A 22241-nucleotide genomic window follows, 5' to 3' on the forward strand; every position below is an offset into this window, starting at 1 on the left:
GCTGCTCCTAGAACATAGCACCCGTGCTCCCATATCCTGGCTTCCGTAACCGCTGTTTCTATGGAACCCCCAACAAATGCCACTTAAGCTGCTTCTTTGAGCTTTGCTTAGTTAACACAGCCTGGTTCTCTAAGAGAAATGTGACCAAATTTATCATCCACTTAAGAATATTTTCTGAGGTAGAAAATGGTTACTCTGAGCAGTAGCAAAACTGTGACCGCTTTTTAGATTTCACAGTAATACTGCTCCAATCCAAATGTGCATATAATAATGACTATTGTAATGAAAAGCAGAGAGGACTTCCCATCTCTGTTTGATCCCAGGGAAGCCAACAGAGAGAGACGGCTGATGGAATTATAATTAAGTCTAAAGCTTTGAAAACTAGTAAGAGACAATCCCCTAAAACTTAACCTATTGATGCAATATGCTTTGCACGCGTGGCACCAAGAAGAAATCTCCTACACTCACACACACAAGAACTTAAAGACCAGAATATAACTGCCCTGGGGACATGGCCTCATAATGAAGTCCTTTCGTCATCAAAGCCTCTGCCATAGGCCGTTTTACAGCTCCACTGTTTGCTAGGGAATGGTGTTCTCCAGTTGAGAAGGCATACATGTGGAAGGGGAAAGCACCAGTGTTTAGTACAAAGGTGTCAGAAAAGACACTGGCCGGGGATGGGAATCATGTATTCTTTCCACAGACTAATACAGAGATTTTAAAACCCAAGCTCTGAACTCAGAACTGGATTCAAATACTAGGTCAGCTATTAGTGGTACCAATTATAAGCCCTGTGCCTTTAAACTTGGCACTGAAGTTTCTAACGCTCTGTTTTGTTGTATGTAAAACAGTAATAGTACCATACAAGTCTAGATATGGTACAGAAGTTAATAAATTCAGAGTACTTAGGAAGTTTCAAGTGTGCCCCAAGTTTTACTTATCATCCTCAAAGCAAGCCTGAGCGAGCTTTCTGCTCTGATTCCCATTTTACAGTCGAGGACACTGAGCCCAACAGAAGCTAACCCTGCTAGTAACCGTGGAGCTGGGAGTCAAACCCAGCGTCTTAACCATGACACTGGGATGTCAGGAATTTTCTGAAGATTAATGAAACAAATCATGGAGAATGGTCAGCATAAAGACTAACATTAAGTTCTTTATAAACATTAGCCATTATCATTATTAATTAGTAACAGGCATGTGAAAACTCTTCTCGGACACAATATAGGCAAATACTAAACCCTAAAATTATTTTGTTCATCCTTTCATGGCTTTTCCTTGTGAACAATTTATAAGAGACCAATTATGTGGCTACAGGCAAACTTTAAAAATGTCATTTAGAAATCCTTTTACTCACAATGTCCCTTAATCTTGCAGAAAGTAAGTCATGTGCAGAATGTAAACAATAATAAAATTAGATTACCATGTTTCTATTGACAACAGAATATTTGACCACAAATATACAAATGTAGCCTTTAAAATGCAGCCTCAAACCATAATTTTATACACATTCGCTCCAGCTTACATATTTCTTATAAATAAGATTTCTTAAAAATATTCCAGTTGCATATAACTATGTTTCACTAAATTCAAATTGCAGCGAGAAAAACAAATTCAGATCATTTGTTGGTGTTCTGAGCTTTGTAGAAATGATAAAACATTAAAATAGCTCCTGGTAATACAAAATTGAATTAAGCTATCATCCTAAAATATGCAATACACAATTAAATACATTTTTAAAATGCAGAAAATTTAGCCACCTAATTCAAGATTGTATCTCTTATCACCTTGGGAATCTGATATACCAATTCAAAATTACTATTTGAATTACCATCAGAATTCCTGAAACCCTGTTTGTAGTGAGGATTTCAACCGCATCTGGTGTTATGTCACTTAAAGGCAAATTCATCTGCTTTAAGACAAGTTTAAGCTTCTTTTTGACTTTGAATCTGAATTTACGATAGCAAAAACTCAGAATTAGAGCTCTCAGTTCCACTCGCTCACGCTTCTTTTTTGCCCTTCCCCACTCTTCCTCCCCAGACAAGCAAAAATAAACACTCAAACTAGCAATATATGAACCGACCAATCTTAGGCTCCCATGGAAATAAGACAACGAGAAAAAACAAAGATGGAAAGAATCACTGCTTTGCAAACAAGGCCTTAATTAGGTACGTAAATAAAACTCCTTTTACTGCTACGGCCCTGAATCCTTCCAAAGGAAGGTTTCCCAACAACTTTGCACGCTTATACAACACAGACGTCAACAGGCTTGACATATATCCACACATTAGGAATCCGCTCAGATTCGGTGCTTTAATATAGATCTGATGCGAGCATCACCAGCAAGAAGCCTAGGTCTTAAAAATTATGCTGTTACAATCTAATAAGAAATTTCTCTTCAATCCTGTCTTGGAAAACTAACTGCCCCCCACCCCCCAAAATAGGCCAAACAGTTAAAAGAAAGCCACAGTTGCTCATAGTTTTCATAACTATCCATGAGTCTCCTCCAAATCAAATTGTAATTGTTTAAGAGTAACTAAAATATTTATTACTTCATTTGGAAACATATCACTTCTGTTTTTTTTTTTTTTTTTTCAGTGCAACTCAGGCATTCATTTATGCTATTTTGTTTTTTTACCTATCTATGCTTTCTATCTCCAAGGTTTATAAACTGTGAGAAACCAACAGTTAACCACGGTAACGATTCACAGAGAGGTTGGAATAGAATGTAAAATACGAATAGTTGAAACTTTTGAAGTATGAAACAGTAAACAACCATCCTAACTGAAGAACATTTCATCTGGGGAATAAAAAAGCCCAGTATCTGAGGCTGTAGCTCAGTGTCTGTCTGTCTTTATCCCTTAGATGAACCATGAAAATAGGCACTAGCCTGTGAGTACAGAACCTACAAACATTGAGTCTTATGATAATTTGGCAGCCGACTTAAGAAGAAACTTAATATCTCGGCCTCTCCATTCCATTCCCTTCTTGTTTGTTCTTCAGATGAAGTTATGGTTTTTGATACAGGAGATTTTCATGTTTTCTTAGCCTCATTATAGGGACAAGTGGGGGCAGGAAGTAAAAAATGGCTCTGAGAAGACAACCTATATAAACGCGGGCAAAGCCAACAACTGTGTCAACTCAATGGAAGTTTTGTTGACCTCATTAAGGAGAATAGCTTCAACTCAGTTGCAGTGAAGTCACTTAAATATAAATCATGGCATATAGAGCTAAAAATCTTTGTCATGGAGTTAGGGGAGATGATTGATACTTTAAACGCTCTCTTACATTTAAATGAATTTCTTGTTTTTCGTTCTTCTAATTCATTGGTAAACAGTACCAGTTTCGAAAGAAGACTTTCAAAGAAGGACTAGGAAAGTCTATAAGGATTATATCCCAGGGAAGCTTGCCAGACACTAGGAGCTCACTAATTTTAACCTTCACTCCTCTAGCGGTGACTGGGGGTAAGGAAACAAATGCGTTACAGAACGCGTAAGCAGCTTGATGAACTGAGTCACAAACTTAATAACTCAGAACTTTCTGATAGAGTCTGCATCTAAACAGGCATGTAACATGGATCATAAAACAAGTCTAGAACCGTATTTCCAAACTATATACGAAAATAAAACTGGATCTCCAAGCAGAATGATGAAAATTCCCTTTATTCTTTGGAGAATTTATTTTATATTGGTACCTTCTAACTCCACTTTAACTACCATAGCCGTTACAAAGTAAACCCAGGTAAGATCCCTGAAAACAAAACGAAAGGCGTAACTGCCTTTGTCTGAAATAGGTCTAAAAAATTAATTTCTAAAACATAAGATCATTAAGAATTTTTCTGGATAAGTAGTAATTTCGAAGTATTTGCCAGATTGCCTCAGCAGATTCCACAATTACCTACAAAATCGTACTCTTTTGAACCATTTATGCAAAAATGGTAGAAGACACATATTCATGAATATGGACCTGATATTAGGCTATTAAAGGTAAACAAACTGTTAGAAAGATATAACCACTCCACATGTCCTTAAAAAACAAACCACACGTCATTCACACAAAGCCTTCCTAGGGGGCGGTCCCCATCACAGACTCTGCTTCAGTATTACATGGTTCTTATTTTGTAGGAGACAATCTGCCGGTAAATGATGACAAAATGAAAATGCCTCACCCCCACCTCATTTGTCTATACGTATGTGAACTACCACTATGCATTATTTCATAATTACTCCAACCGATACGTATTAGTAAATTCTATTTAGCAAAAATGATTAGACATAGTCTTCTTTAAGTTACTCTAAATGATGGTCTTATTTGGACTTCTCAGTGATGAGGACGATTTAAGGTTTGCACCTGTGGCCCCTCTGACTCTCCTGTCAGTAGCCACCTGCACGAGGACACCGGCCTGGGGCCCCCCACCCGAAGGGCCTACACTCAGACTGCACACGCCCAACCTACACTGTGCGGCAGTCACACTTCCACCTGAAGCCAAATCCCAAAGGAGAGAAAAAAGGAATTTTTTTTAATTTGCTCTACGAAACCTACTTCAATACCAGAATTGCTTTCCTAAAAATAATTTGTGTCTTTTTGATTGCCTATCAAAATGGGAAGAGTTTGAGGTGAAGAGCCAACTTCATTCAGAGGTTTCTTTTCTTTATTTTATTTATTTATTTTTTGCTCGATCAGCAGAGTTTCTACTTTTGACAGTGACCATTTTTCAGCAACGCTGGTAACGAACGTATTTACTCAAAAAGCAAAATACAGACTATTTACACATTAAAAATCACCACTGTCGGTATAGAAATGAAGGTATCTAATATCAGAATCAATTCACTTTATATGTTTTCTAGGATCAGAAATGTCCTAACATTCCTGGTTTTAAAAGGCTTCACCAATACGTGCTGGAATACTGCACCAAACAAACAATTATATGGCATTTAGTTTTGTTTATTTTTAAGAACTGTGATAAAAGATCACCATGGCGATTGGGAAATGATGGTTAAGGGTGTTGTTTATGGATGGATGGAATTCTAACATGGATAATTCACTGAACTTCTAGTGAAACTTATGCTGTAAGTTCATTAAGGTCCTGAGGCTTGTAAGGAATAAGCAAAAATATCGTGTGTGAAGCAGCAATTTTTCAACAGGCTAAAGTAGAAATAAATACAATATGTAACACATACTTGCATATGTTACAGTTTTAAAATTATACATAATACCTAAATAAATGTGCAGAACAGCTCACAATGCACACGGATAGCTTTACTTACTTGTTTAGACTGAGGAATCTATGGACTAAAGTAGGTGTTTACATAAAATTTACATAAATATTAATATGTATTAATTTACAAAATAATTGTAACACAACTATTCAGGTATACTATCTAATCCTGAAGACAATAAATTTCATGTAGCTCCCAAATAAGGTTGTATATTTGTAAACAAGGGTGCTTTTTGTTTTGTTTTGTTATTTGCTTATATCTCAATGGTCAGAGACACAAGAACATCAGGCACACAATTTTACCGGTATTTAGAAACAATCCAGTCCAATGTTACATTGAAACCCATTTTGTTATATTTAGTATCAAAAGGGAAAGGAAGTAATTGCAAATTCTCATTGCTCAGAGAACAATGCAAATCCTATACTCTGAAGAGTCATCAACAAGAAGCTTAAAAAACACTCAAAGGTTAAAAACGTTATGCACCCATCCATATACGTGTGTGTCCATTTATGCCAAATAGAACCAGTCTGTTAATGTTACAATAACTTAGTACTGTGCAGCTCCTAACTGAAGGATGAACACTGATTCACAAGTCAAACGACCCAAATGGGAACTAGAACAGTAGTTTCATGGGTTTGACAACTGAAATCATAGCCCCCTTGTATATAACAAAGTATATACGCGGACAAAGAAACAAGGTGCAAAGCAAATAGCGAGAAGGCAGACACTCACCTTCGGTGCCATTGGGAGTCATGGGATTACTATCTCTATGAGAGTTATCGAGTTTGGGACCACTGGGGGATTCACTACTACCACTCAGACGGCTATGCGGGCTGGTTAGATCCTGCATTTCCATAGACCTAAAGACAAGAAGCCTTCCGTGTGACAGATGTACCAAATTCATAACACTAGTATTTAATGCGCTAACGACTTGACACCTTTGAAACACATTCACACAAAAGTCCCATTGTATCTGTTTTCTTAGACTCCAAACAGTTCACCTTACATTTTACCTTCAGTCATGCTCTCCCAACATGTGGTGCTCAAAGGTGTCCTTGGCCTTACCTAGCTAACCAAATATTCACATGGCGCTTTGAAAAATCTTTTTTTCTTACACAGCTCATCAAATCACAGTGAGACCATTACGTCAAGTTTAATTTCCAAAGAAAAAAAAAATGCAGTCATGCTTTTCTTTTTAAATTGAAAAAACAGAGGCGTTATTTCTGTAAAAGACAAATATGTAAACAGGTATAAAAGGACGAAGCGTCACTGTCTATGGAATCTGTTTCATAAATTAGCACCAGTACTCCCTTATAATTTACCACCCAATTGTAATTTAATGGGTCTCCAAACCAAATAAAACACTTGAGGCCCGTAGTGCAGTGACAGGGAAAGAGATAGTCCTGATGCATGTGTTTACTCTGGCAAACTGCTTAATTGTTCCTCTGTTTCCCTTGAAACAAATGCAGCATTAAAACATTATGATGTCGGCTCACTTGTTTGCTTTGTGGATTACATACAGCGTGCCCAATTGAAAAGGGATAAGGCCAACATACAGTGAGTCCCTGGGAGCATTAGCGCTTGGAATACCTCAGCTGTCACTTATTCAGGGAAATAACAATTCTACTTCAATGCTGCACTTTTGCATTTTTACCATATAAAAGGTTAAATACTCCCCCCCTGCCCCCAAGTTCTTAGACTCAGTAGTTGCTGATTTTATAAAATGATGGTAAAGCCGCCACTCACGTTCACAATTGTAGAGCTATCCGCGTATATTTAATATTCTCTTCATAGAGAGGAGGGGGGCTTATTTAAAGCAACTAAAACCACACCTAGATACCCTTCTGTTTTCTGACAGCCAATTTTTAAAAAAAAAAAACTAAGGCCCATTCACTTTATTTTAAACCTATGTATTTTTCTTAAAAAAAAAAAAAAAAGGAGGGGGTGTTAATGTTCCATTGAAGTGAAGAGTGTTCCTCCCCCTACCAGGTTAATAAAAGCTAGTTATTTTACTTTAGAGGTTGCATTTAGACTGACTGTAAATAGTTTTTAAAGCAGCTTAATATGAACCCTGTAACTTCTAAAGTGAGTTTTTACTTCCCCAATCTTCTAAATCAAACTAGAAATGGCTTACAATCCAACTTTTCTCTCCTAATTCACATTACACATTCACAGTTTACCTAACACCAGAAACTATAGCCCATAATCATTTTCAAACCCAGGCTCCTATTCCCTTTCTACATACTTAAAATTTTTTTTACAAGCGCGCACACAAATTGTTAAGTAATTTCCAACAGAGGCTGTTGCTATTAATAGAAATAATTAAGAAATACTAGACAAAAATAGATATGGGTCACAGAAAGGTAATCTCTAAAAATGTCAAATATCCTTACCTGCAACTTGAGGAAACAGCAACATCTGAACTGGTTTGAGATGTTTGCACCTGTGATCGGGGGTAAGAAATTAGAAGCTGTTGTTACTCTGCTTCAGTGTCAGCTCTTAATTATACAGAGCACATGGCTGAGAACGACAATGCTCTCTTTTAACCGAAAGAGAAAAAGGAGGATACTGCAGCAGTGAAAGGCATATTGTCTTGAAGTTGAGGTCTCCACTGTTGTTTCCTCCTGCAGGTCTCCCCTCCTCCTCCCCTTGTCAAGGGGGAAGGCAGCCAAATGACGGGATAGTGATTCATCACTGGCCTATGACAGCTGCAAACGGGATTACCCCTCCCCCAATCAACATGCAAAGCAGCCTTGCCCAGGCAGCTTGGAAAAGGTGCTTGGAGAAAAATAGCTATTAGCAAAATGAGTGTGTTTCACAGCAGTTCAAGAATTAACCCTCCAGCACCCTCGGAAGATCTTCCATTCTCTGCTATCACCAGCTGAAACAGAGCTCCCGCCCACCCCTGACTCCTGACAGTTTCTCCTCCTTACCATGGTGGTTTCTCCTATATTTACTACTCGTCATGTAGCATTTACTGAAACGGCTTCTGGGCAACTTTCAGGCAATGCTGAAAAATGTCACTCTAAATGGCAAAGGCAAGTTTTCATACCCCAAAATCACATCACTGAGTGACGTGTGCTCATGTACTCATGCAAATTTGAAATTCAGTGACTGCTTATGCACCATCGCCTGCTAAAACAGAAAAAGCAGTCAGCTTTCCGTTTAATTTTCTGTCGTTTCAACCAAGAGAATAGAGAGCTTAATCATCAGTTCAATGTCCCAGGGAGCCAGCATTTTGGTGCCTTTTGTCTCCAGATGAACCAACTAACTTAGGCTCACAGGCAGGCTCTGCCAGCTACCCGCTCTTCCTCCAGAGGCAGCGCAAACCGCCAGCAGGTGATAAGCTCAGGTGAGGGTGGGCTGCTGGTTTACAAGCTCAGACTAACGCCTCGCAGTAGAGAGCATTCTGGAAAACACTTAAAATGACTCGGAATTCCAAATCTTTGATGTGCATTTTCATTCAACCTGAACTGACATCAATTAGGGCTACAGAACAAAGATGAGAACTGAAGCATCTCAAATGGCATTAAAGTGATCCAAGCAAATTTCTGCCATTGAGTCCTGTTATTTTCTAATTATGATTTGTGAAATTGAGGAATTCTACCTTTTTGGCACGAAGAGTGCACTGTTGAAGTCTAGATCCCTTGGTGTAACATTATGTGAAATTTCTAGGTATGTGTTTCTAGAATACATGCAGGATGAAAATCATTAACAGACGCCTGAGTAGTAAGTGAAAATTTAATTTCAATTCCTGCAGATATATCATTTTGTGATAGCAGGCGGCTGCAATTTTTGTTAACGTTCTCACGTAAGATTAAATGTTTTCCTCTAAAAACTGCAGCAATCTACGGGGATAATTTTTTTTCCTTTTTCCCCCCTGCTTTTATACACCTGGAATAAATTATAGGTGAGAACTAGCTTAGTTTTAAGAACTCTCTTGGCCTAATTGTGGGAAAGAGTATGTAAAACACACTTTCTGTTAAATGTTAAAATACATTCCTATTTTAACATTGGCTAGATAGTATAATCCCGGAAATATAATTTTGGTTTCATTGTATACTTTGAAAGTTTGATTATCCTTATATTTGTGGTTGAACCTATCATTAAATTGCAAAGTCAAACTTAAAAATGCACTTCAACATAAGAATTTTTCTACCACGTTTTCTCACTGAAAAAAAATGCATTTGCACTTTTTTTTTTAATGCTGCCCTGACTCAGTCTCTACTGTACTTTCATATACTACAAGTTTTGAAAGCCCATATCCATGATCTTCATTTCATTAAGTAGACTTCAGATATATTCTTTTGTGTCTCAAGGATTATTTAAACCATGTGTTGTGTGTTACTGTATTTAAAAATGACTCTTTAATCAAAATAACTTTAAAACAACTAATCCTCACTTAGGCTGGTCAGCTGAATCCACATCGTGGTCCAGGAAAAATAAATCTACTCTCAAGAATGCGAATGCAGACAACAATTAGACACAGATGTGAGCAAAATTAGTTACAGTTTACAAAATGCTACACTTCACATGCTTTTAGTTTTTTATGTGTAGTACAAGATTACAGGCCAGTAAGGAAACATGCTCTTATAATGACTTATCTAAAAAGAACACCTATTTCTGATTGGTGTTGATTTTCGCTTATGTTTGACAATATCGCTGGAAGTTTCTGTGTTTTCAAGGTCCAAGAGCATAGTGTGTTTCAAAAATCATTCATTAGGCAGATTTCCACTCAAAAGAGAAAAAAAAATTATTTCATGGTTTTCAGGAAAATGCTGTTAGGCATTCAGTAAGCTCATATTTTCTGCTTCATATCCATAAACTTAATACGTTTCTTGTCTTCTTCTAATCTGGTATTTTTAATTCAAATGTTCCTATGAGTACAAAAATATTTCCCCTACCATTACAAAGAGTCATCTTCTATTACAATGAAGTCACTTCACTTGAATGCTTTTTAAAACTCTTTGTATAGAATACCCACAGCGGCATACATACTGAGAGTTGCAGAAATACAAAGAGGAAAAAAGATAGCAGAACGTCGTAGAATTTAAATGCAAGAGCCCTAAACTAGTAACTTTGACTTCTGATTAGTTAATGAGGTCTTTTAAGTTTGCCTTTTTTCTAATTAAATTTATAATTCTTCACAGATGTAACTTTTGTTGATGTTCAATTTGTCTCTCTCATTTTGTTAAACCCCACATAGTACTTCGCCAATCCACTGAATAGCCACATTAAATCTGTTAATACCATGCTCTTCAACCCCAGAAATTATTTCCAGAAGGCAAACTTGCTTTGAGAGATCATCAAACAAGACTTAAGGTACACATTTTATCACATTTTCCCTACCACAGAGCTCAGGACGCAGAGCAAAATTCATGACTTTTGCACTGTTTATTATACTTTGCTAAATTACAAATCAAAAGCATCTGACAGAAGATCATGTATGAAGCCAAAAAGTTAATAATGTTCTGTGAAAAGTAAACTGTAAATGGAAAGGGGTTCTAAATCTCAGCAGCACAGAGCAAATAAAATGTAGGTACTTGTCTCAATTATGGTTTTCCATAGGCTTTTTTGCTTGCTAGAAGCAATTTTTATAAAATGGCTATAATTTAAAACTTTTTTTTCCCCCAAAAACTCAAAAGACATTTTCAAAGTGAAAGTACTGAACTTATCTAAATAAATAGACTTGGCAGGCAGGCTGCTTTTGCCCACCCGCCCCCCTGCCCCCCCCCCCCCCCCAGATCAACCTGAGTACTCCCAAATTTGAAAGACAATGGCAATTTTCTAATCAGAATGTATTTTATAAGAAGGAGACTTAGGCATAGATCTGCTTTTTCATCAGAGTATATTCTTGCTAAAATCTCCCTCCATCAATATTTCTAACTCCGGTGTCAATGCTGTGATAAAAATCTAAACGTAAAATCAAAATGAACTCCTAGAAGACGAAGATGTCTTTTAAATGTTAACACTTATTTCCTTCTTTATCAAAGACTCCATAAAATGAATGCTCCAATGTTGTTACTGAACTTAATGTAGTAGGCTGTATTCCTCTTTGACATACCTCGTTTGAAGAAAATGACAACATCGAGTCCCCGTGAAAACAAAAACAAGTGTTTAAATGACACTGATGCCACCATAGTTTTAAAAGATTGATTTCAAAATGAGCACTCATTGAAAATGTTGAATGAAATGCCTTTGCTATCTGATTAAATGGAAGAGAGGGTTTTATTCTCACTGCAAGTCTTTTTTTTCCTCTTCCCAGTGTATTCTTATAATAGGAATTTTCGCATTCAAATGGAAATTTTCTTTTGAGAAAATCATTTATCATGTGTACGAAACTCACATAGCAGCTGACTTCCTTTTGGCACTCTAAAACTGAACAGTGGCTCAATCAGGCTTCTCTGTCTGTCACCACGAAGAATTTTCAGGATTGAAAACCCATGGCTGTTTGTTCATTTACTGAACACTCTGGGCCTTAGGAGAACTCAAGCAAGCAAGCAAGTCAAATATCAAATATTTGATAATGCAGGACTATTCATGTATGCATGTGCTCAAACCCCAAATGGTGGGCGAAAACACTCACAGAAGCCTAAAATAAAAGCTACTTTGAAAGACGCATAAACAAAACAAAACACAATCCCAACTCTATAAAACTACACTTTGTGCTTAACTACCAACTTTTTGTACCCTTGTCTTTTTAAGAAATGCAACATGAAAACACTTGTCTAAATTCAATGGCAGGTCTGAATTTATTGAATTCTTGCAAAAGCTAGACTTAAATGTGTTCAAAAACTCCTCCCAAGAAATATAAGCCCATGAGTCATTAGCAATATAGTGATTTTGAATGACAAATACTTTAAATGGTAATTCAAAAGTTGAAGAATCTTCAAGTTTCAAGGTCCATTCCAGTCATCTAAAGCGTCAATAAGCGAAAAGTATATTAATTTAGCAAATGTTTATTATTTCACCTTTAGAAGACGAGCCTGTTTCATATAACGTGGGGGAAATTTGTTTATTGAAGCGAAAGGATTTCCTTCCTTAAAAAGTGGTCTCAATTTATTTTTGTTATCTGTTGTGCTTTCAAAATGTGAATTCTTCCCTCATTTTCTCATATCGACCTAAGGTGTGGAGGAAAAGTTATCTGTGTTGCAATGGAGATTACACATAGGTATTTATCGCTTTGTTCCATATCGCTCAAGAATATTTGAGGTTTGTGCAGCAATTCAGGAGAGATAATGAAGTAATCTCCCTGCAAGAATACAGCCGTGTACTCTATTTCCATAGATCACAACCACAGTAATTGCTAACAATTAATTTGTAATTGTCTCTTAATGATGCCAGTCGCGGAGCTAACAGGGGGGTTAAGAATTCTACTTTTGTGATGGAACCCTGTGGCTCATAAAATCCCAGGTCCAAAGTGTCATAATCTTGCCCGTGCCCTCATGTTTTTAGTTTAAAACAAATCCAAACAATTACTCACGGCGCTCCCGGTATCTTGGGCTTTGCCCACAGGACAGCTGTTGTCAGTCCCTACAATTTTTCAAACCGTCAGCTTGTACTTACAGCGCTTACATCTGCTGCGTCCACCAGTTTTTAACGTGCTCCTTCGAACGTTCTGGTTTAGCAGACCTCCATTCCTTGGGTAGGTTTGCTCCCGGGGAAGGACGCGTGCGGGCTTTTAGGCGCTCCCAGCGGAGCCCCGCGCTGCTGGAAGCGGGGCGCCTCTGCAGGGGAAAGCCCGGCCGCGGGGACGGCCGCCTGGCCGCTGCTGCAGGCTCGGGCTGCCGAGCGACTGAGCGAGAACGCTTTCCCCAGCAAGAAAACCGCCACAGTGGACGGCAACAGGAAGGCTTAAAGTCGGAAGTGGCACTGGCGAGTTTCTACCTCGCCCCAAACTCGGAGCCATCAGCTCCCACCGATCTGTTTAGGAGCCGCTGTGAGCCCTGCGCTCTTTCCCCACCAAACAGTGGCGGCAGATAGCATCTGAGAACCCTAGACAAAGAAACGGCAGAATCTCATCCCTCGATTTGTTTGCGCAGCCTTGTAGGTCTGCCCGTGGAGCCTCGGGGCTTTTTTTTTTGTTTTTGCAACGCAAACCACAGCTATTCTCTTGTTCTAACCTTATTGGTTTAAATGCAACAATTGAGAGGAGCACTGCTCCGTCTGACTCAACCTTGCTGCTTTAAAAAAAAAAAAAAAAAAAAAAATTTATTATGTAAATGAACGTGCCCCACGCTATCTGAATAAACAGCTGTGTGAGAATAAGTTCTCGGAGACACTGTCGACACACATCTCCTGCTCCAGCAGCTACCAATTACGAGCTTTGGGGAGTAGTTACATGTTATCTTTTATACTTTTCCAAAACTTTTTTCAGGCCCTGAAACTTGGGGAATCAATACTTTGCAATTCCCCCCCCCCCCCCCCCCCGTGCAACAACTAACGGGTGTGGGAAAATTTAGAAAAAAGAATTAGAATGGCAACTTATATATTAAGTACGTAGAGGGAGAAAACAAGCAAACGTGTAAGCTATTATCAGTTTAACAATGAAAACCTGAATGATGATTCTGCAGTGATTTCTAGAGGGGCAAGGGTTACGTGAGCAATGGGGGGGGGGTATGAACCTGATAATATTTCGGTGTTGATATTTGAAAATCATTTTTGGGAAAAGATTGATTTCATCTAGAACTCTTTACACTTTGTTCTTTTTAAAAATTCTAACTAAACTCAGAATCTACGCATGATAATCCGCAACACTTATCTGGAGAGTTGAGCTCTCCACTATTATGACTAAATTGCAACTTCAGTTTAAGATATTTACTTCCTTTCGTGTTTTAGACAAATAAAGGACTTCAGTTATTAGATCGGTGATAACCGTTACATTGATTTCAAATATTTAAAGGAGGTATCACTTATGTGCCTATTCTATATTTTTGTCTTTTCCTTCCCACCGCACCCCCACCCCCACCCCCAGCTCTCTACCGTAGTTCAAATACAAATGTTTATTTTGGTACTACTCACGCATCATAACCAATTCTGTACTCTAAAGTAAAATCTTTATACCCACTGGATTTTCTTTAAAATTGTTTTGTCATCACCGATAATAAATACTCTTCTGCGTATTTGGTCTTATTTATTAACAGTAAAAAGCACCTCTTTTAAAAGTTTCTTGCTTTGGTATGAAAGAACATTTTTAAAATCACAGCAAATTCTTGAATGATTTCATGATACATTTCCAGATCATCAACTAATAAAACAGATACAGTCTTACCTTTGCTTTGCTAATTTGTACACGAAAGCACCATTCTGATGCAACCACAACAAAAAGCTTCTAAGGAACAAAATTCAGTATGGACTGTCTCCCTTACTGCCCCCTGAAAGGATGCCAATCGAAATTCCTCAGAAAGGAACGCTTTGTCAAACCTAAGAGGCAGCTTAAACTGCAAACTCACCTAGGATTTCATTTTGTGTGGTGCCAGCAAGGAATCATGGGCTAGTCGTCTGCCATATTTGGGAAGCTAGGTCAAAAAGCAGTTGATGGCTATTGGATCTGTTCATATATGCAGCAGAAATAGAATTACATTACACCTACAGCACTTTCTCAAACCAGAAGTGTCAGTTACTCAATATACTAAAGTATAGATGCAGAAGATAAAACACAGCACATGATGGAGGTTTCTAGTGCTGTGAAATAAAATGTAATGTTACATTAATTCAATCTATGATGTCAAGCACCCACATAGTAACTGCTTTTGCGATCATATTTATTTCTAAGGTTCATCAAATAAAAATCTGAGGTGCTGGTTGGAGAATTCAACCTTGTTTGAAACTTTACATTCAGCTATTGTACCCCTGCTTCCCATAGTTGAAAAATTATTCTAGATGTAAAAGGGTAAAATATTAGTTTTCTGATCCATGGGAGATTATATTTGCAAATCCAGAAGACACAAACTAAATGAAGTCAGAACAGCAGGAATATCATGTAAAGTATCTGACTTTTATATATAAATTACTTGCCTATATTATAATCAAATTTATCATATTACATTAGTTTTTATATTGAAATTCAATTATTCTTATTTATATAACTAACCAAACATGATACCATTAAAGAAATGATGCATGTAATTATGAAGAAAATTATGAAAAGCATGATGAAGGTAATATGACCACTAATATGACACAGGTCATGCTTCATAATTATGTAACAAAGAGCTTAGTCATTGGCTAAAAGAAATATCCGTGTGCAGATATACCAATTTTAAATGGTTTCCTTTTCCTAAAGCAAAATTAGGTGGATTAAAAACAATCACATGCTTATCCATAGATTTGTGTCTGGTTACCACTTCTGAATATCAAGTATGCAATAACAACCATACAACTTACACCAAAAATAAGTGATTCTCTGATAAATAGCCAATATGTAAGCCATTACTAATAAGATCCAGTTTGTAGTATACTGTTGACTTCCTATTTCTAAATTTTCACTAACTATAATTAGATAACCTACCCATATACTTTAAGGACGTAGGTGTCCCCTAAAAAAAGTCATATACGTTACAAATTAGAAACATTTGCTGAAAATTTGCCATTAGTAAATAGTAGAGGTAATAGCAGAAAGCATTATATTCTGAGATTTCCTGAAGAAATTTCAACACAAAAACAAATGAATAGGAGTAAAGAAATTCTAATATGCCTTTTTCCCATTAAAACAAAAAATAAATATATCATTTTATTTGGAAAAGAAAAACACTTGTAATAGGCAACTGTAACAAAGTGTTTGAGTACCCTCAATGAGACAATGTCTTTCACATGCTGTCTCTCCAAACGGGTTTTATCTTCTAGAACAAGCTGTTGCCTAGACACATACCTGGTTATAGGCAAGTCTGCAATTTTGAGAGAAGTTGTTATTGCTTCCCAATTAACAGAATTTTAAATAAAGCCATGGTTACAAAAATAAACAAATGACCCCAATTAAAAAAAAATAAAAAGACTAGGGCAGTTATAAGGAATTCATTAGAACAATCGAGAAGGTAACTGAACTTTTCTGAAACTACACGAGTAAGCAGTTAATTAATCAAATTAAATATAACAAATGAACCGAGAAAATGAATGAAGACAAGTATTCCTTTCCTCTTTCCATTCCCGTAACAACAATAAAGATCTTGAGTAATTGTGAAGTTTCCAATAAGAGAGGTATCCAGCAGTTGTTTTTCCTTTATTCGTGTTTACCTTTTAATAATTTTAGAATTAAGGATGCACGCTATTTACTATCAACCATCTGTTATCTCCATTTCTACCATTCTCAGCAGATTATTTCTCAACAATAATGGTATAGTAAGTTGTGAAAACATCATTAGCATTTAAAGACCAATGCTTTCTCTTCAAACGTGAAATCCTAGTTATTATTTCTTCCACATTAGTAAAGTCAAGTATATCTGATCAATAAAATCAACATTTTGTGATTCAGACTGTTTAAAGTGGAATGGCAGAGTATTCTAAACTATTGTACTTCTGGTCCCTTTGCTTCCAAATAACTCTCCTTTCTCGTGGCCCATGCCATGGCATTACATTCCTGGCTTTTTTATGGAACCATTGGAACAATGTCTGGATGGCTGGCGTTACGATCCTTGCTGGCATTTGGAGTGGTCACTTCCATGACCTCCTCTTTCCCCACTGGCACGAGACCTACAATGAGGGCCCTGCTCCCAGTAGCCTTCTGCTGAAACACGACCAAGTAAAACATCCTCTATTTATTTTAAGAATGATATTAAATCCGCCAAACTGAATGTCAACCAGTATTTTGCTAAATGTTTTCCATTCAAACTCCAACACGAATAGCTTTTAACAGTAAATTTAAGGAGGCAATTACTAACTATTCACTGTACCAGGGAAAATTATTTTAATAAATATTCTAGTCTTTATAACAACACAATGTGGAAATATAATCTATTTCCTGGTCCTCTAATAAGTACATTGGCTATTACATATGAATAATCACATTTGTTTATGTAGGGTGGGAAACTTATCCTATGTAGTAATGACTGCCTATAGGATGTTATTTTAAAATATTATTATTCTTAATAGAAACTTTGAGGTGCACTTATTGAAACAAATAATGATAACAAGGGCACTGGTAGATTTTTAAGGGAATGGGATGATATAGGTTCTTTAAAAAATATGACATACCAGGTTTCCTATTTTCAAATCAACTGATTTTCTGAAATGGCAAATGGAGTTACTTTTTCTTCCATCTGCCAAAAATAGGTAAATAATTGGTTTTGGAAGCTTACTCTCAGCAATAAACTCCTTTGCTTTCTCACACTTCAAAATGGATTTCTGTTGACATGAAGTAACCTAGAAAACCCAGGTTTGTCTCCTCTTCAAACCTTTTTTTTTTTTTTTCTCAAAGCCATGGGCAAAACCAATCTTGTCAGCACCTCCCAATACATGTAAGAGGATCTGGAAATTTGTTTTGTGTTTTCCAGGTTTCACGACAGCTGAGTTCACAGTTTTTAAATTCTTCAGAAACGATGACTATCTCATGGAACAGGAAAGGAAATTAACATTTACTGAGCGCTTACTACACGCCAGGCGCTATGCGAGGCGTTTTATATACATTCTTCATTTATTTTCACAAATAACGTGACAGTTTATCTGTATGAATCCTGTGTTTTAAAAATATGCCCTCTCCCTGGTATTTGTTTTAGAATCTGCCTCACTTCTCTAACCCCATCAAAGTTCCCACTAAACACTGGGCAACTGGGACATCAGTGTGTTGTGTGCTGTATCATCATTTTGGAGCAAAAGGACACCTAATAAAGTTAATAAATCCAGAAAGGTGTGTCATGTGTTGAAATGATACATTCAATATAGAATAGATACAATCACTATGCAACATATGATTATGCACAACTATACATTGCAAGTCAGGGTGCAGGTTCGAAAATAAAAACACATTAGGTGACCAATAGGGAAAACAATATGATGAATCCTTAAACCTGAAATGATCAGATCAGGAGATACAGTTTCCTCATATTTATCAAAAAAGGTGAATTGCCATTCTAAAATAAGAATTATAAATATTCCCCACTTTTTCTTTATAATAAAAAGGAGACACTAAGAGTCGGAGTCTACCACAAGCAATTATATGGACAACTTATTTTACAGCTCTATCCATTTCTTTCCCTTTGTATTCCTAATTTCAGTTATCCAATGTGATATGCTTTGATCTTAATAGCTATTACATCATAAACACTTGATTTGTTCATGAGGAAATAATTACATTCGAAATGTACTCCAAGTGTCCTTATGCATTTGGAGGTATAGTTTAAGTATCCAGAATCAAGAAGCTCTATTATTATTACAAAGGAATTGCCAGGAAGGGGAAAAATAAAAAACCAAAACTTAATAACCTAGAGAATTATTTTCTTCCTTCAAGCAGCATTAACATTTTCCCCCTCCAGTCTCCCAAATCGGAAAAAAAGAGTAACCTCTAAAGCTGTTTTAGACAGAAGGTCAGAATTCAAAGGAGCCGTAACCTAATCCACACTGTGCTGCAATCACATTGCTATTGGAAACACAACCAGAAGCACCATTATTCTAGATGTTTTTATTAAGCAATGTCAATAGGTATACAACCTGGAGGTTTCTCTCTACTGTAAAGATTCATACCCGCAGGCAATCAAGTTGCCTTGGATCCTTGAATTTTACTTTAGAATGCTGTATGGTAAGGAAAAAAAAAAAATAGATCCTGCATTATATACTAAGGAAAGCAATAACTCCAGTTTGTTCAAATACTGAAAAAGAGTACCTTTTAAGGACCAACATGGTAAGAAAGATGAACGTGTTTTAGTCTTTAGACGGTCACAATTAATAAGAATACTCATTTCACATGGTTTAATAATTGGAGTATTCTGCTGATTTTTAACAATTTGTGATTCATGTTCTTTCAAAAAATAGAAGTCTGGAAGCATCCACTGCTTCTTTCCAGGATTCTGTTTGAACATCATCAGTGATCGGTTTACCTGCATTGCAGAGTAAAATCAAGTCAAGGATCTGGAGTTTTCTGAATTCGTGTATTTTAAATGTGTATAGTTCTTAAAAACAATGTCCTGGGTGATAGGGAGCTATAGACTGGGTGGCTCGTTGTGTGTGTGTGTGTGTGTGTGTGTGTGTGTGTGTGTGTTTCAATCAATACAAGGAAAAACAAATAGTTTACCAAGAGGTCAGAGAGCCAGTAGGAGAGACCTCTATAGCATGGTTATCATTGACCAGCCCTGCTGAAAGATCCACAAAACTCCCATTAGCTCTGGCCTCCTGGGAGAGCTGTTCACTTTCCTTCCCGCCCTTGCCTGAGAGGACAGATCTTCCTCGCCACCAGAGAGTGATGAGAGGGGTAAGGGGAAGTAAGGGAGGGACAAGACAAAATCAAGAAGGAAAACAAGAAGTTATTCGAGACAATAATCAGAAAACCAGTTCAAGAATCTCAGGCTTTTTTAAAAGAATGAGTGTCTATGACTTAGAAATTCTAAAGGAAAAAGAGCATGTTTTAGATATGCAGATTTTATGTTTTAAATTTACAGTACCGTCACCAGTAGATACGTCTCTTTTGGGAGTCACTGCATTCAATAAAATTAAAAATAAAATAACGAAAAACAAAACAAACCTAATTCACCACAAATAAATTGATTCATGATGAATAACCAGACTACTTAAAAGGAAGACCCACATCACTCAGCTCTCTATTTACAGTTTCTCCAAATCATGCCTATTACTAACCAATGAATGACCTATTTTGAAAAAAAGATATTGTAAATGAGATATTTCACATTAAGACCTTCCTGAAGCACCAGATGCCACATCATTCTGTACTTTTGGGTTTTATATCTATCACTGTTCAAAGTTTAAATGCTGTGCTTTTCCTTAAATTTGTAGAACTACCAAAGTTTATCTATTGGTATCTAAGGGTACTACTCACTGGACTAAAAAATAAAAATGCACTGAAGATTCAAGTTCTAATTCTACATTTAGCACAGGTTTCCTCTGTGTTAGACTCTCAACTTATAATCTGTAAACAAGCTACCTGTGAAATGGATTTAAGAAGGTCACGCACGTACGGCAAGGGTAAAGTTCCCATGGATAGTAAAATAGCAAAGAAAACTGAATTTCAAATCAGTTTATTAAGCAAGTGTAGAATGAGGGCATGGTAGGTTTCTAATATTAACACAGTACACATAATAAGTAGGTACATAAAGTAAGTAGGTACACATAGCAAGCAGGTGCTCAGTAAATGTTACTCAAATTAATTAATACAAGCACATTTGGCTACTTGACAGAACATGGCCCTGGTTTGTACAAGAAAAATGATTTCCCTGAATTTCTTTTGCTTCTATGTTTTTCCTTATTTTCCTTACACATTATTATATTTGCCCCCCCCCCGCCCCCCCCCCCCCCCGGAAATTCTAAAGTGGACTGGCAGGGCATTATCATCATAGGGGAGTTAATCTCATTCTCATGTTCAAAATATATTTAAAATACCTTACAGAACAAAATCAAGTCATTGAATCTGTGCCAAGAATTTGCCATCCTGTCAATAGGAAATAACAAAATTCTAAGGAAATTAAGAAATTAGAAGAGACCAAGGGGCGCCTGGGTGGCTCAGTCGGTTGAGCGTCCGACTTCGGCTCAGGTCACGATCTCGCGGTCCGTGAGTTCGAGCCCCGCGTCGGGCTCTGGGCTGATGGCTCAGAGCCTGGAGCCTGCTTCAGATTCTGTGTCTCCCTCTCTCTCTGCCCCTCCCCCGTTCATGCTCTGTCTCTCTCTGTCTCAAAAATAAATAAACGTTAAAAAAAGAAATTAGAAGAGACCTGAAACCACTGTATCCACATAGCCTATATGTTTGAGTGAGACAGGAAAATGAAATCAAAAGTCAAGTTTCAGTTAAAAAGAAGCTATCATAGACACATTTAGTTTTACCTAACATATTCCTCCCAAAGTACACTTTACTCCAAAGCAGTTCATGTTTCCCTTTTGAATTCTCAATAGAAAAATCCAGAAAGATTAATAAAAAAATTTAAAGGGATACATAATAGAATTAAAATACCTTTAAAGAAATCCTACATCTTTGCCTTTCAGAAATACTTCATTGTAGATATAGCTCCAACATTGTCATTTTAAAACTTTGGGGATTGTAGGCCGTTCCGAAATTTAACTAACCAAGCTAGTTAGTGGGCCTGTCAGCCAGTCAGTTACTGGGCAAATACTTATCATGCACATCTAGCATGTTCCAGGTACTGTGGGCACTAGGAGATGAAGCAGTAAACCAGCAGAGAGAATTCCTACTTATCATGTGTGCATAAAAGAGCGTAAATAAATTAAAAGGTGGCCAACTGGGCATATACATTCATTTTTGCTTTTTTTTCTATAAACTAAGCAACAGTAAATGGAATTTTTTAGTACATTTAGTAAATTCCTTTTACTAAAGCAACAGTAAATGGAATTTTTAAAGCATAAAGCATAAAGTATGAGGAGGGCAGCTAATAAGAAAACAGTAAAAAAAAAAAAATTAGAGGTGAAAAAATAGGCAGGCCATTAGTAACTGGCTTAGCAGATCCAAGAAAGCTGAATCCCAAGCTGGCAGTGAGGAAAGCTGAAAAGCAATCCAATTTGCACCACCAAAGTCCCTGACGTCTCAGGAATTAGCAGTACCAAGTACTTTGGGAAGTAGAAGTAAAAAGAAGCACAAAAAGGAGGAGGGTACAAATCCGTGTAAGAAGCAGTTAGATTCACTTTGCCACTCTGCACAGTCAGTAAAACAAGCACACTTGGACTGACAGAGAAGGCCTGGAATGTGTTTAGGAAGGGGTACCGTGTTGAAAACAGGTGGATTCCGTTTGCAGAATGCTGGATGCTGGGACACACTGGATTCTGAGACAACTGCCCCTGTTTCCCTCCACTAAACCTTTTCCCATTCAGATTCCTAGAACAGCTAAATCTAGGTTATCCAGGCAGTAGATAAAAAGA

At 37.1% G+C, this 22241-nt stretch overlaps 1 protein-coding gene across 11 annotated transcripts in view; it reads right to left on the reverse strand.

The window, feature by feature from the left end:
• The window catches only part of EYA1 (EYA transcriptional coactivator and phosphatase 1), a 354086-nt gene that overhangs the window by 158744 nt on the left and 173101 nt on the right, over window positions 1–22241 (reverse strand). For 6 of the 11 annotated variants that reach the window (XM_058699812.1, XM_058699811.1, XM_058699809.1 and 3 more), the window contains exons 3-4: window positions 7610–7659; window positions 5949–6076 (exon numbers count right to left, since the gene is read on the reverse strand). In XM_058699812.1, the coding sequence (XP_058555795.1) occupies window positions 5949–6076; window positions 7610–7659 (178 nt within the window). Of the gene's footprint in view, window positions 1–5948; window positions 6077–7609; window positions 7919–12699; window positions 12756–12782; window positions 13294–22241 lie in introns of those variants that run through there. The other 5 variants (XM_058699819.1, XM_058699816.1, XM_058699813.1 and 2 more) reach the window with 4 other exon arrangements.

This window comes from Neofelis nebulosa, chromosome 14 (genome assembly GCF_028018385.1).
Source record: "Neofelis nebulosa isolate mNeoNeb1 chromosome 14, mNeoNeb1.pri, whole genome shotgun sequence".
Classification (NCBI taxonomy): domain Eukaryota; kingdom Metazoa; phylum Chordata; class Mammalia; order Carnivora; family Felidae; genus Neofelis; species Neofelis nebulosa.